At 42.9% G+C, this 15,885-nt stretch overlaps 1 protein-coding gene across 1 annotated transcript; it reads right to left on the bottom strand.

Moving 5' to 3' along the window:
• Positions 1 to 1,467: 1,467 nt before the first annotated feature.
• Positions 1,468 to 3,450, bottom strand: LOC146648656 (uncharacterized). Its single transcript, XM_085390229.1, has 2 exons — positions 3,114 to 3,450; positions 1,468 to 2,223 (listed from the first exon to the last, which is right to left on the bottom strand). The coding sequence occupies exons 1-2, from the start codon at positions 3,371 to 3,373 to the stop codon at positions 1,953 to 1,955; spliced, it is 531 nt and encodes a 176-aa protein (XP_085246355.1). The 5' UTR covers positions 3,374 to 3,450; the 3' UTR covers positions 1,468 to 1,952.
• Between the last annotated feature and the right edge of the window lie 12,435 nt (positions 3,451 to 15,885).

Here is a 15,885-nt window from a genome sequence, read left to right as displayed (position 1 = left end):
GTGTTCACACCGAACGCGATGGACGCGAATAGAGCGTCAGGTTTACATGTAAAGTCAATGGAAAGGCGCGATGACGCGCGATTGCGGGTCCCGCGAAAATTCGGAAGCAGATTTGCGTCGCGAAAACGCCAAAACCCGTGAAACGCGCGTCAGTGTAGCGCGTCTGGCGCGTTTGACTCGCGAATAAAACCACGCGCGTGAGTTTTTGTGTTGCATTTTGTGCATACGCGCGTTTCGCGTCTACCGCTCGAGTTGGAAAAATCTGAACTCCAGCATCAAATCGCGCCGCGACAACCAATCAGGAGCCTGGTGACGTGGCTGTTACCTAGGTCAAAGGGGCAGATCCAGCCAAAGCCTTTCATACTTCAATGGAGGGGAAGGCTAATCAATGCGGTAGCAAACAACTCGGAGCTGTACAACACCAGCTGCTTTCAGTACCGAGACAGGAATAAAAAGGACCGAGCTTGGAGGAAGATATGTGAAGAGATCGGGCAACCTGGTAAGTTCATTCATTTCTCTTTTGAAAGTTTTCACTGACCCGGGGAAGCCGCACAAAAGCTAGCAAGCCACCGCTATTTTCCCACTGACGTACAAATACCGTTCTGCTTTTATGCATGTTATCATTTAGGAATATATTTTATTGTTTATTAATAAACAGCACACAGTGGTCCCGCTGTTCATCCGTCACTGCTTTGCTTTTTCGCTGATTTTTTTTTTTTTATTGCACAGTACAGCATTGCATTCTGAAGCCTGATTGACAAATCTCCTGCGCTTGCCAAATTTATCACGTTTGGTTTTGATAACCATCGCGTCCAATAGAAAAAACAGCACAAAAACACCCATAACTATGAGCCTCATTCGGAAATAGACACCTGCACCGTGAGGGGAAAAAGGCGCACGAAAGTGGCGGGCAGATGAAGACAAACCGCGGCATAATAATACTTTTACGTTTTGCAATCTACAAAGGTTTGCACTTTGAGAATCAATTGTGAGAACTGTGACCAGGGGCTAGTTATTCTGAGAACCCCTGCAATAAATGAGGGACCACTGTCTACTCTACGATTATTATATCCAACCTGTTAACATTTAATACTGTATTGATAGAACCAACTGATTCTGCAGCAGAGCATCCCCAGTCCCTGAGCTCCTGCTGCTGCACCCACAGATATGTACAGCAAGCACTGATACCTTTTTAGTCGGTGGGATTCCCTTGTGATCACCTTTACTAAATATCTACAACCAATCTGATTATATCCTGTTATTGTTTTTGTTTTTTTTTTTTTTCAATGTTGAAATTAAAATCTAGTAGCAGCCTTCTCATTTCTTTGTGTTTTGTGCTGTTTTACAGGCCCACAGAGGAGGACGGCTCCGAGGCAGATGAGGGACGGGTCCCAGGACGGTCCATCGGCGGTGGAGCTGGCCATCCTGGAGTCCCTGAAGAGGCCACACCAGTCTCCAATGGAGCATTTCCTCCTCAGCCTTGTTCCTGCTCTGGAGAGCAGCTGGTCCTTTTTATTCCTGTCTCTCTGTAAATTCTTATATTTTATATATTTATGTTTAATGTTTTTCTGTTTGAGACTTTTAATATTATTTCAAATAAATGTTTATAATGACTAATGTCTCAGTTCTACTACACAGCAAATGTTGGCACACGACTTGACACATGTAGACTTTATTTCATATTATACTAATGACAAAATATACTGATACAGTGGGATGCAGAAGTTTGGGCAACCTTGTTAATAGACATTATTTTCCTGTATAAATCGTTGGTTGTTACAATAAAAAATGTCAGTTAAATATCATACAGGAGACACACACAGTGATATTTGAGAAGTGAAAAGAAGTTTACTGGATTTACAGAAAGTGTGCAATAATTGTTTAAACAAAATCAAGCAGGTGCATCAATTTGGGCACCACAAAAAAGAAATGAAATGAATATTTAGTGTATATCAATGTGTGTGTCTCCTATATGATATATGGGGTGCCTTTGTCTGGATGTGCTTCCCATCCAGAGCTGCACAGCACAGAGGGAAGTTCCAGCACTCCTGGAATCCCTCTGTGATGGACCGCCAGTCTCCAGGTGAAGGCACAGCCATGAAGTCGTCCACTAGACAGTCCCAGATGGACGTCGCTGCCTTGGGGGTGATCTGGCTCACCGTGGACACACCGACTCTGAAACTGAACGCGATGGTCCTGAAGGAGTCCCCGGTGACAAGGAACCTGGACAAAATTGTTCAAAATCAGTATTATGTGTACTGCAGTTACAAAATACATTATTCAAATTCCAAAATACTTTTGTGATGTCAGATTTAAATCACAAAACATGAATCTTACATAAAACCTTTTGTAATTATAAGGATAATTACAAAATGTATATTAGATAATATCTAAAACAGTTGTGTTTTGTTTTAACTTTAACATATCATAATTTGATTGGTAGCAACTTTCACAACTACAGTGAGCCAATCACTCATAATTCCTAAACATGTCAATCAGGTAGGAATGAAGTGAGACATTAATAGAAATAAAGAGTTGTGTGTTGACATGTAGCCCTTTCCTTGCTTAAATCATTAATATTTTTGAAAAATTAATCTGTGATAAGACATAGCTTATCAAGATAGAACCATGTAACTAGAGATGAACCAAACTGTTCACAGTTTTATCTAACTCTGTTTTAATAAAGGCTGTGACCCCTGCTATAGAGTCTGACAGCTGCAGGGATTATATACAAATATTCAACTATCCCAGAATTAAACCAGGTCTAAATAAAAAGGAGTGAGTATCACTACAAAGGTTAACTCAGTGGTCCTAATGCTACAGTTTGATATCAGCAAACACCGAGCGCATACATTGATGTGACACCACAGCCATGCTATCATTCAAACACTGATAACAGCATAAATCGAATTAAATCGGGACTTGATGAGACCTTCTGAGTATCACTAGAAATATTATAAAGAGTCGTCTCTGTACCACAGTTTGCTTTCAGTAAACACCGACAGCATTCACTGTTAGCATAGCACATCCATGTTAGCAGTGTATAACTGGATGGATTAGCATATTAGCACAGATATCAATAAAGGACTACCGTATTAACTAGTTTTACTAACCTCAGGCAGACGGACAGGCGCTCTGCAGGTGGGATTGAGCGTCTGTAGTTGGTGTCTAGGCGGGCAATGCTGGGACCGACGAGGGAAAGCAGGTCCTCAAACTGGCCGACGGTGATAGCGCTGGAATCGGCCGTCATCCAGGCGCAGCTCCTGGAGCAAGTGGTGAAACTCACCAAACTGCTCATGCCTCTGGAGGACCTGATGGACCCAGGTACGGCGAGGACGTCTTTTACGCTGCTGCTCTGCTCTCCACAGTACATAGAGAAGGGAGACTCTCTCTTCAAGCGCTAGCTCGATAGCTGCCATCTTGCAAAGATACCGGTCTGGCACAACTCCCTCCCACATTCCTCCCACATTTCCGGTTCACGCGCGATGGATTTTTCTTGGACACGCGTTGAGACGCGAATGTACACGCGTCAAATTAGGGGCGTTTGGGGCGTTTTATTCGCGTCCATCGCGTTCGGTGTGAACACACCTGGCCACTTCAGAGCTGCCTCCACTACCTCCCTAACTCTATCTTCTCTCTTCAGTGTGACTGTTCCCTGCTCAGCTCCACTCCGCATCTCAGGCCTCATTCCCTAGCCCTAGCCACGTTCCCCAGGCCACGCCTCGTCAAACTCCACGTCTTATTGTTTTTTTTGTCTTTGCTACGTTTTCTTTTTTGCACTTAAACCTAATAAATTGTTACATCATCTGCTGTCTCTGCTCTGGGTTTCTGCACCTGAGTCCTGTTCAGTACAGGCCACTCGGCCCCGTGACAGAATTGGGTTCAGTTGGCAACTATATGCACATTTTGTTGGTGATAATATGATGATTATATACGCAGTAATTCACATTAAATAGAAATTCATTTGTGCATGCACTTGTGCATTGAAAAAGAAACTCAAAAATTGTTGCTGCAAGGCCGCAGTTACAGCTGCAAAATGATATAAGTCCTCAGAAACCATGCAATATAGAAAACATTGCAATGTAACCAGAATACAACGAGTTGGCAACCAGTTGAGTCTAGTGTCCTAGCGACTAGATGAGTGGTGAACATGGGTGCAAACTGACTGATTGATTGCAGCTGGTTAGCAATCTGTCTACATTTCTAAATTAGACAGCAGTTATTTGGAAACGATGGCAATCTGTGCGAGAGTGACTACAGTCTGGACCAGTCCATCCCCAACTGTTCGGAGACAGGTTGCTGCCCTTCAAACTGCCCTTTAAGCATGTATACTTTTTGAGGTACTTGTTCTTTTCCAGTTTATTGACTTTTCTCTTCATAGAGTTTTAAAGATATAGAAACTTTGACTTAATATCCAGAGTTATTTATCTCAAATTTTCAACTTAAGAAATTTGAAATTTTCAGATATTGAAATTGACATAATGCCAAAAAATTTTCTTATTTCCTTTCTCTTTTTTTGCCACTGGCAAAACTAAGCTTCCATACTGTTGAATCACTTAATTTAACTTTTTTTGTATTCATAGTTGTTGTTGTTTGCAGCTGTGACAAAATTTCTACATTTTGGGGATAACATAGTAAAGTCTATTTCTCTATATGAGCAACAGCATTGGGCCTCACCGTTTAACCTTTTAATTCAGGTGCCACAGGTTCATAAAGCAAGCACCTAGTCTTGCTGTCCAACTTTAGGAACATTTGTCATGCTAGAGAATCAAACTGACATATCTTAGGCATTGAACATTTTTGCACAACAATGAATCACACTGAGGGTAAAACTATTTCTTAACATTCATCAGATTTTTGTGTAAATACGTATGTGCCATGTGTTTTGTGCCAATTCTGTTCTAACAAAGCACTGAGTTTGCACTGCTTTCGCACAGAAAGAATAAATTATGTATAACGACAGTTATCTGTTTGCATAAATTAAATTTGGTTGATTTTTCTTTTCAGCGTGCTGCAGAGGGACACAAAAGAATCTGCTCACAGCTGGCGAAGAAGCAGAAAACAAGTCAGAGATCATGCAGAGACCTCTGAGAGATTCACGCTAAACAAACTGTTAAAGTTGCTTTCTCCTTTAGCTAACTGTCAGTAGTGAAGCTACAGACTGTTGGTTTTCCATTATAACTGTAAAAGCAGGATAGTGTAGAACAGGGATAGCCGGCTGCCTGCTTTCCATCCAGACATCCACTAATTAGCAGTCTGTCAGGTAGAAGGGAAGAACTCATCAGCACTGTCACCCGCTGAAGCGATGCTTTGGAATGAAAATCCACAGTCTTGGCTCTCCACGGCGTATTGTTGGCCTCTCCCGCTATTGAACATATCTCTGTGTGTTATCTCCTTGCAAGTCTCTTTTAAAGTCACCTTGGTCTGGAGTATAAACATTTAAGTTGTCAACAGCACAGACAATGTTTAGTCAGATAGTAGTGGCATATAAAGCAAAAGAAAAAGGGCCAAATTATGCAGCGAGTGAAGGCTGAACAGTGCTTACATTGATTTCTCAAAGTCCCATTTTCACAGAGCTGTTATTTTTGAAGAAAACAGCTGCAGATAATTACATTAATCAATCTAGGCCTGATTGCATTTTTATGATTAGCGTCTCTCACCTAAACCCGGCTTACATGTTGTCCCTTATTTACATGCACCTGTTCTTTAAACAGCAGTGTGGAGCCGGCCTTGTCGCGTGCCATATTGCACATTTTGTAGCCTTTAATGAGAAAGAAGTACGAGCAATGTTGCCACAGGAGAGACAAAGGAGTGGCTGATTATGTAATAAAGCCATCATTTGAAGAATTAAAGCACACTATGAAATGGGGCTTTTAATAAGCAATGTGCACAGGCTGTCACTGTGAGAGTGTAGTACGTGAAATAGTGTCTTATCTAAAACCTCACTGCACGGACATTTTTCTGTCCAGCAGAGCTACCATTCAGATGGCTGCTTTATTTCTTATGGGACAGTCTGTTCTCTCAACCTTTGTTCATCCGCCCAACTTTGAGCCAGTAGCGTAGTTTCCCCATTCTCTTCAATAACTGTGGGATAGAGCAATAAGAATCTTGAATTCATTAAGATAGAAAAAACTTCCCCTGTTCTAACAAGATATCATGAGAATTTTTTTTTTACGCTGTGCCAATGCACTCTTCATATCACACTGTGAAAAGGCCTGCTTCAAGTGCTGCTACGGCTGTCATGTCCAAACAATGCTCGCTGGGGTTTTTTTTGCAGTCCATTGTGTGGTTTTACTCAGTTGGCCGTCAGATCAGGTGTACTAGAGGGAACATGACCCTGATAAATAGTTGACTCTCTGGGTAGTTCACACACACAACTCTGTTTCCTAAAAAGAAAATATGAAATGTCATTTATAAATCAGCTAAACCCTATATTTATTAGTATAAGTGAAGAAATTGTATTTACTCAGGTTATTTTTTAAATATATGCTAATTTTGAATGCCAGCAGCACAGTTCTAAAACACTGGGCAGGTGCAATGCTTACAACTGTATTGCATCAACTCTTCTTTTCACCCACACTCTGCAAACATTTGGGAACCGAGGAGGCCCAGTGCTGGTGTTTCAAAAGCAAAATAACAAACCAACCTCTGCCATTCTTGTTTACAGTACCTGAACTCAGCATCTTAACTTCCCAGGACTTCTCTTGCAGGATTTTTGTTATGTGTTTTGTTTTATAATGCTCCAAATGTTCTCAGAGGGTGAGAGGTCTGGACTTCAGATAGGCCAGTTTAGCATCCAGTCTCTTTTGGGCTTGTGAAGTATGTAAAATCTGACTTGGTAAAGAGCTTGTTGAAATAACCAAGACCTTCCCCGAAAAGGTTGAGTCGGTTGCTTAGGTGAGGTATGAGGTTTTAGCTGCACCGCCTCAAAACGCAATAGTACAGCAAAGTGTAAAAATGATGGATGTGTGATCCTCGGCCACAGCCCCTCCCAAAAGAGAAAGCTACGTTCTTGTCAGCGCAACAGATTTGGTGGTTGTTTTACTTCCTAATTCTTTAATAGTTTGGATTGAAATCAAACTCTCCATGGAGGTGCACGGTTTGGAAGCTGCCGTTGCTGAGAATGTTGGAAAATGTACATCTCTCTGGAGTTACATCTACAGAGGTCATGCACAGGAAAACAGCCAGAAAGTAATTAAGTTGAGTCATTTACAAAATAATAATGGTGCAAATGTTTTCCTGATCAGTTTATGAAAACATTTGCTCCCCTCTGAAATCTGTTACATTTGTTCTGATAAAGAAGCATGTTCTTTTGTTTGGGCTTTTAAAACCAATTATAATCCTACAAATATTCTCCATGTTAATTGAACCAGTTTGTATTACACGAGTTTACAGAAACCGGGAAGTTTGTTGTGTTTGCGTGAAACCTTTTGCAGTTTCATGGGGAAGAGTGTCAAGTTTGATGAACGTGATGTTAAAGGTGATGTTACTGAAGGCAGAGTTGGTGTGAAAGGGACTCTTAATGCTTCAGCATACCAAGATATTTCGGACAATTTTGTGTTTCCAACTTTGTGGGAACAGTTTGGGGATGGCCCCATCCTGTGTGCAAAGGAAGGTCCATAAAGTCATGCATGAGAGAGTTTGGTGTGGAAGAACTTGACTGGCCTGCACAGAGTCCAGACCAGAAATCGAGTGGAGCCAGGCCTTCTCGTCCAACATTAGCATGTCTGACCTCACAAATACACTTCTAGAATGGTCAAAAATTCCCATAAACATGCTCCTTTCCGACATCATATTAAACCCTATGGATTAAGAATGGGATGTCACTCAAGTTCATATAGTTCATAGGAATACGTTTGGCAATACAGTGCAGCTCGACATGAGAATATTGTGATCTGAGCTGTGAAACTATGCTAAACAATCTTGGCAAGTTTATGGTCAAGCTACAACTACGACCATTCATGGAGTAACATTACATTCACATGACTGTGCAGTCAGGTAGGGAAACCTCAAGAGCGAAGGTGCAAGGAAGAAATGGGACAAAGCCTTAGCTTGCACCATTTTCCTCTCAGCAAAATGCAGTGGTGCCAGTGAGAGCGAGACTGAAGGCAAACCAGATTCTGCACTGCAGGTAATTCCCAATGTGTGAAAAATGCTCCATTAGAGATGAATAATGGAAGGTGGTTGTGGTTAAGTCTGCGTGCGGCGCTCACAGTCATAGTCCCAAGATCAAAGGGAAGTGTCACACCTGAACTCTGGTTCGGTGTAAAAGACACAAGCAGGCTAAATATACACTTTGTCTAGCTGCACACACTCTTTCACACATCTGATTCCCACCCCCTCCCTGTTCCTCCCATCATCTCCGGGTGTTTGCTCTATCTTCTTCTTCCATCCACAACATTTACATGTGGGAGAGTACTTGTTAAATAAGAAATACTTCAGTGTGCAAATGTCTCTGTGACCTATATGATAATATCAAGAGGTCATGCGGCTGAGTAGCAGGTGCCACGCTGTCATTGTGGCCGGGGAGAAAGAGCAAGAGAGACTGCTGTTACTGCTGAGTGCCGCTGCATGCGGAGGCTGCAGAGGAACCATTGGAGAGGCACCGGGGAGAGAGTGCACCATTCAAGTGAATCATCAGGGCCATCAGTGTAATGAGACTAGATCGGTCTTTAACAGAAAGAAAGAAAGAAAGAAAGAAAGAAAGAAAGGGGGAAAAGAAGGGCAAGGGGAGGAGAGGGAGAAGGAGAGAGGAGGAGGGCACATGGGGAAAGTAGAAAGAAGGAGGAGAGGGTTAATGGTGAAAGCACTGGGGTGGAAAAAAGGGAGAAAAGGGAGAGGGAGGAAGACAGAATATAGCATGGGAGGATAAGGGGAAAAGTTGCTGATAGAGGCATAGGCTGTAAATGGATTTAGGGCTATGGCAAAGAGCTGGGGATGCTTGAGGAGAGACGGTAGCTAAGCAAATAAACATTATTGTGTGTGTGTGTGTGTGTGTGTGTGTGTGTGTGTGTGTGTGTGTGTGTGTGTGTGTGTGTGTGTGTTCGCCATGGCGCTTACATGAAAACATCAGACGCTGAGTAGCACAGAGGAGGCCAACTGCTGGGTGCTTCAACAGTTAGGTACTCAAGCCGTCACACAAAAGGGTAACAAGAAGAGAAGATTAAGAAAACAGAAGCAGTTAGCCAAAGAAAGGGCAATTTACCTTCATTTTCATTTTACCACATCTAGGGGCAATATTTATCGGTGAGGACGTCTCTAATGGTAATATGTTGTTCATAGTTGGGCCCTGATGTTTAATTAAACTGCCATTTCCATGATTTAGTCCATTAGCTTCTCATTCTCATAACGCCATCAATTCTGTCATTTCCACCACACTGACAACCTGGGCTATTGTTTGCGATCAGAGAAGCTGAACTTCCAAGAGGTCATTACTCATTTCTGGCATTCGTCTCAGCTCCGGAAGAGAAAGCCATAAATTATTTCTCTCACACAAAAATCCCCGTGCCAGAGCTGTGTGTCAATCACTTTCAGAGTCACTCCCGGGGCCCTTCGCATCAGTTCCATCACGTCCGGCCCAGCAGATCATTTATCAGTGGGCGATCGTCCGTTTGGACGGGTACCCTCTGTTATTACCCTCACGTCCTGGGCCCCCAGCTGAATTACAATTGCAAAGTCGGTGAAGAGCCAGGAAGCTGAAAGGGCTGAGCCAGGGTAACGAGCTCTGGGGTGGGTAATTAATGCTTCCATTTCCCCATTGGGTTTCTAGTAGGGAGCAAGGTGGCATCGATCAGAGCAGGATCAGGCCGGAGGGGAAGTGGCGACAGGCTGAAGGCACTGCGGGGAGGATTAAGTCAAAATGTAGAACAGAAAAAAGAGGATGGATGGATGAAGAGGTGGAGAAGAATGAGAGGAGAATAAGAAGGGAAGGCAGGGGCTTCAAGCCTGGCAAAGTTGTTCCTCTTGAGATGGGTCTTCCGCTGGGGCTGGCTATTCTGTCAAAAAGCCTGCAGCTCTGAATGACACTTCAAACCCATAAAACACACACACTGTAGTTTTGTTCTCCATCAGAATTGTAAAGCAGAAACGTTTTCCAGAGTGAAAAAAGAATGTGCAACCCAAAGCTGCATTTCATACAACTTACTATAAGCAGCATGGTGCCGCAATGTTGTCTCTACCATCTTTCTGTGTGGAGTTTGCATGCTTCGCCTATGTCTGCATCGCTTCTCTGCAGGTACTCTGCTCCAAAGACATGCAGATAGTGAGGTTAGGCTGGTTGGCGATTCTAACTTGCCCGTAGGTATGAATGTGAGTGTGAATCAGACGCAATCCTCAATTGGATCAGTGGTAGAAAAAAAGTGGATGGATGGATGGATTTGGACACTGTACTTGTTAATGATTTATACATGGAAGAGCCACAATTCAAACTCTCAGCAAGTAAAGATTACAGGAGCAAATTATAGCATTTCAACCACTTTACAAGGTCAGTCAATAGGAAAACACAGCAGCAGTAATGGTGCGTCACCTTAACAAATGTAAGAACTGAAGCACCACTGAAATAGCAAGAAGCTAAGAAAAAAAACCCCACTGATACTGTGAAACAGCAGAATCCGCAATTCACTTCTCTTGCCCTGAGGGACGTATAGTCACCATGTATTAAAGGACGTAGTGCAATAATAAAACAAAGAGAGAGAGAGAAAAAAAGCCAGAAGCCACATGGGAGTAAGTGGAGTGACCGTGGCAGCCACCATTGCTCTTAATGCCAAGTCTTTAGCTGTAGTCTCCCTGACCCTGTCTCTCTTTGCCTGGAAGGCGAGGCCTGGTGCTGTTGACGATAAAACAAACAGACAGGTCCCATTTATACAGTCAGGTGTCATGACAAGGGATAAACAGCCGACCGCTTCGGGCCTCTCGAGGCACAGTCTGCACTAATGGTAGGGGGCTATAATCCTCCTCATCTTCACCATCACCCTCGTCGTCATCATCATCAAGAGCAGCAATAGCGGTGTTGGCAGAAGCTCCTAAGTGCCTGCTGGGAAGCGAACAAGTACTGACACAGATTGGACAGAACTCAAGAGCTCCACTGTTTACTTTGCCGGGCTGCTTTCATTCATGTCACTGAATTAATCGAGTCAAGAAAAAAACAGAAGAAAAAGAAAAGAAATTGCCAAAAACATTGCTAGAGAAAAAAAAAGAAGAAGAGGGGTTGGAGGGTTGGGGGGCGAAGAAGAAGAAGGAGGAAAAAAAAGAACCATCTCGAGGAGAGCGAGGCAGCCATGGCAAGCATGCGGCGGGAATGACAAGAGTGCGGCTGTCATTGCAAGGGATGAAAAACAGCACCTCTCAAACGAGGCGAGGCAGTGGCTGCCTCTTGGGCCAGCGAGGGAAAGGGATGCGCAGAGCCCACAAACACAATTATCTTCATGCCAGCTTTGTTGTTTGTCAGAATTGGCATGCATTTAAGGACTTGGGTGTACTGATTATATGACACCCGGAGAGCCTTCGGGGTGGACAAGAGGAAGCCAGCCGGGAGTCATTACCCAAGCCAAATAGACTTCTCATTTGTTTTTTCCATCAGGGTGAAGCATCAACAGGAATAAACAATGGCTGCGAGATACTCAATCACTAAAGGCGTGCACTCTTACAGCGGGTGTTTTTTCTTTTGAAGATCCAATTACTAAGTCCGAGCGTCAAAGCATAGGAAATAACGTCTCGTACAGGAGGTGTCTGTGGTGATCTCCCCTCAGGACTGCGTTCAGATGCGATCTGGTGTCTGGAAGTGAAATCATATATGGCCACCTGACAGATGGCATAATGTGGGCACAGGGGTTATTTTTCTGACAGTGTGAAAATCATAGTCCTGGCATCCTTCAATATCGCCAGCTGGTCCTTTTCATAGCATTCAGTCTAATTTAGGCAAAAATAAGAAGAAAAAAATCTATTTTCTTAATTTTGTCATGCCTTCCCAGAGTGTCACCATCTTTTCCTGAGCGTAAAGCTTTGTGAAAATATTCTGAAAGCTGGTACAGATAATAGCAGCTATTCTGAAAATACCTGTTGACAACCCGTAATCTTTGTGCCAGACAGAGATGACTTTCTACAGTGGCACCGCATGCTGCCTGCCTTCTGCTGGTCCAGTGCCAAGGTCACACACAGACAGGGTGGATCAGTACAAACATAGTAAAAAACCACAAGAGGCTAGAGGTGTTTCCTCCATACAGGACAAGTCAGGGCAAAGGGCAGATAGAAACATGCTCCCCGCTAACCACGTTTATGGACCTAAAGCTGTAAACAAAATGGCACACACAAAAAGGATTCAGCATGTTTCCAGTGACCTAGGTCATATGTGGTCAGTAATATATCTATAGATAACCCGCCAATTTGTTAGGTACACTTGTTCAACTGCTCATTCATGTAAATGTCTAATCGGCCAATCGCCTTACAGAAATTCAGAGTATTCAGGCACGTAGACGTGATCGACACAGCTGAAGCTCAAATCGAGCGTCAGAATTTCAACATAGCATGGTTGTTGGCGCTAGGCAGGCTAGTCTAAGTAATTTAAAAACTGCTGATGTGCTGGGATTTTCCTGCACTATCTCTGGAGTTTACAGAGAATGGTCCAAAAAAGTGAAAATATCTAGTGAGCAGCGGTTCTCTGGGAGAAAATACCTTGTTGATGCCACAGGTCAGAGGAGAATGAAGAACGGCCAAACTGCTTCTAGCTGAAGTCAACAATATTTCAAATAACCACTCACTGCACCCAAGGCATGCAGAGGAGCAGCTAAGAATGAGAAACTGAGACTGCAATTCATACAGACTTGCTAAAATTTGACAGTACAAGATTGGCAAAACGCCTGATCCTATGAGTCTCATTTTTGGACGTTCAGATGGTAGGGTCAGAATTTGGTGAAACAGCATGAAAGGACGGATCTAAACTTATCGATGATTCAGGCTGGTGGTGATGTATTAATGTGGGGTCCATTTTCTTGGCACATTTTGGGGTCCTTAGGACTTACTGAGCATCATTTAAATGCCACAGCCAGTCAAACTGGTTTCTTGAACTTGACAGTGAGTTCACTGTACTGAAGTGGCCTTCACAATCACCAGATCTCAATCTAACGGAGCATCTTTGGGATTTGGTGAGATTGCCATTTTGCATGTGCAGCTGACAAATCTGCAGCAACTGTGTGATGCAATCACGTCAATATGGACCAAGGTCTCTGAGGAATGCTTCCAGCATCTTGTTCAATCTGTGCCATGAAGAATTACGACAGCTCTGAAAGGAAACAGGAATCCAGCCCATACAAGCAAGGCGTTCCTAATAAAGTGACCACGAGCATATATTTCGGACAGTCTCTTTTTAGAGCATTCATTATGTTGCAGTCACGTATACGCACATTAGTCTGCGTGGCCAAACTAGCTGCTCTGTCAGTGAGGATTAGACCAAAAAGAAAATCCAAGTGTGAACGGGAACGTTTTGTTTAAGGTACCAGTGAGACAATGAAATATGATCCACAAAGTCCTGTGTGAGTAATACATTCATGCATTTTGAAGGGTAATGAGTGACGGCAGTTCATAAAGTACGATAGTTACAACTGTTTTATACTTTGTCATGTCACTTAGGAGGTAATCTGAAATACAGCATCCACGCTTTAAAGTTTAGGTGCCAAACAAAAGGCCCGGGGGCCAGAATTGGCCTGGCAAAGCAATCTAGTCCCATTTGAATGCAGTGTGTATTCACTCCACACTATCAGTTGTACACATGGATATACTCTCTATGTAATCTTACACTTTAAGAGTCATGGTGAAAGATTTCTTTCATTTACTGAAATACTGAGCAGTATTTCTTTATCGTGTAGAAAAAACCGAGACACACTGTTGAAATCGTACTTCTTTATCCTATATTAAGATGTCTTGAGAATTAAATGTATAATTCAACTTCTTTACACTGACAGAAAGAAGAGTTTCACTGGTCCGGCCCACTGAGATTAACGTAGGCTGTATGTGGCCCGTGACGTAAAATGACTTCGACAACCCTGCTTTAAAAGAACCATATTTGAAGTTTTGGATTTCACTAGAGTATCTTTGCTTGATTTACAGTTTTTTCTTCAATTCTAATTCAAATACATACAATATATTTATTTTATATTCGCCTTCTCTGCAGCACCTTGGTTTATCATCTGTCTGAAAGAAGCCATTTTATTTCCGTGATCCTTTGAGGCTGTGGCGTTGCTTGTGTCTGACATGACTATATAAAGAAATGTGTCCCTAGCTGACATCAGGTTGAGACATGAGTAGAAAAAACAAACATGGAAACCAAGTCTGAGCTTCAGACTGCCCTAAAGACAACAGATTACTTTTATATACCCTGACCGCATTATTTGCACATTTGGCCACATCTGTCACACCGACCCTCTGCATGTGCTCCTTCACCACATCCATGGATCTTCTCTGTGGTCTTCCTCCTGTACCCGTGCCTCATCCATACTCAACATTCTTTCCAGTATATCCTCTCTCCCTCCTCTACACACGTCCAAACCATCTCAGCCTTCCTTCTCTGACTTTGTACCCAAACCCTCTCACAAACTCATTTCTAATCTTGTCCCGGTCCCTCGTAGCAAAAATCAGAACATCTTCAGCTCTGCCGCACCCAGTACAGCCTCCTGTCTTTTTGTCAATGCCAAAGTCTCCAAACCATGCACCACAGCAGGTCTCACTAGCACCTTGTAAACCAGCCTCCGCCTCCACCCTCCCTGGACTCTCATCTTCACCTCTCTTGTGCACTGTCTATGGCAGGGCTGCCCAATCCCAGTCCTCGAGAGCTACTATCCTGCAGCTTTTAGATGCATCCCTACTCCAACACAGCTGAATCAAATGAATGGCTTGTTATCAGGCCTTTGCCAAACACGATGGCATGCTGAAGAGGTAATCAAACCATTTGATTCAGCTGTGTTGGAGTAGGGATGCATCTAAAAGCTGCAGGACGGTAGCTCTCGAGGACCGGGATTGGGCACCCCTGGTCTATGGCTTAGGATTTCTGACCCCAGTTCTTTAAACTCATCTAATCTCACTACCTCCACTCTCGCTCTCATTCAGACACATGTATTCTGCCTTGTTTCTACTGACTTTCATCCCTTCTTTCTTCAGTGCATACCTCCACCACTCCTCCACATGTTCCATACTCTCACTAGTCTACAGATCACGGTGTCGTCTGTGAACATCATAATGCGCAGATACTTGCACTTATTTGACTAAAAGATGAATCTCAGGCCCAGTGACACTATAAAAACCAAAGTCAGCAATCTAAGATGCTAATTATTATCAGGCATACTTACAGAGTTCACGAGATAAGTTAAGAATGTTGATAAGCCTTTTTAAAAGAGCTAATCTGATTTTGCAGATATTTTCTCCTAAAGCAGTTATTGGACAAATTTCAGTTCTCAACTCACGATGGTCCTTGAAATCATTAAAGTGATTATAATTAACCCAGAGAGCAATCCGCTGTTGTTTTTTCACTGCTAATATTCACTGTGTGGCATTGGATAAAGAGCGGGATCATCCAAGGATCCTTCCTGCAGGAACCATGAATTCATTCCGAGCCCAGGTTACGTGCTTATCGGATTGTTCCAATTTTGGTAAATGTAAAAGAATTTTATTTAAAACACACCGACAGCTTTTATCACAAATCTGTAACCCTAAAGAACAAAAGAGTGCCAATATCCCTACATCTTTTTATTCCTTTATATTTATATCATAATACGAATGTCTTACAATTTCCCCTCCTTTTACACAAAGGTATGACAGAGATAGCGATCAGTGGTCGGGGCGGTGCAATTATTCTTTTCAAATTCACGGTCACGATCTGTAACCATTGTTGGAAACTTG

This window comes from Rhamphochromis longiceps, linkage group LG18, assembly GCF_057381845.1.
Source record: "Rhamphochromis longiceps isolate RC_006_pf linkage group LG18, R_longiceps_female_GT1.1, whole genome shotgun sequence".
Taxonomy (NCBI): domain Eukaryota; kingdom Metazoa; phylum Chordata; class Actinopteri; order Cichliformes; family Cichlidae; genus Rhamphochromis; species Rhamphochromis longiceps.
This window is presented reverse-complemented; position numbering and strand designations above follow the sequence as displayed.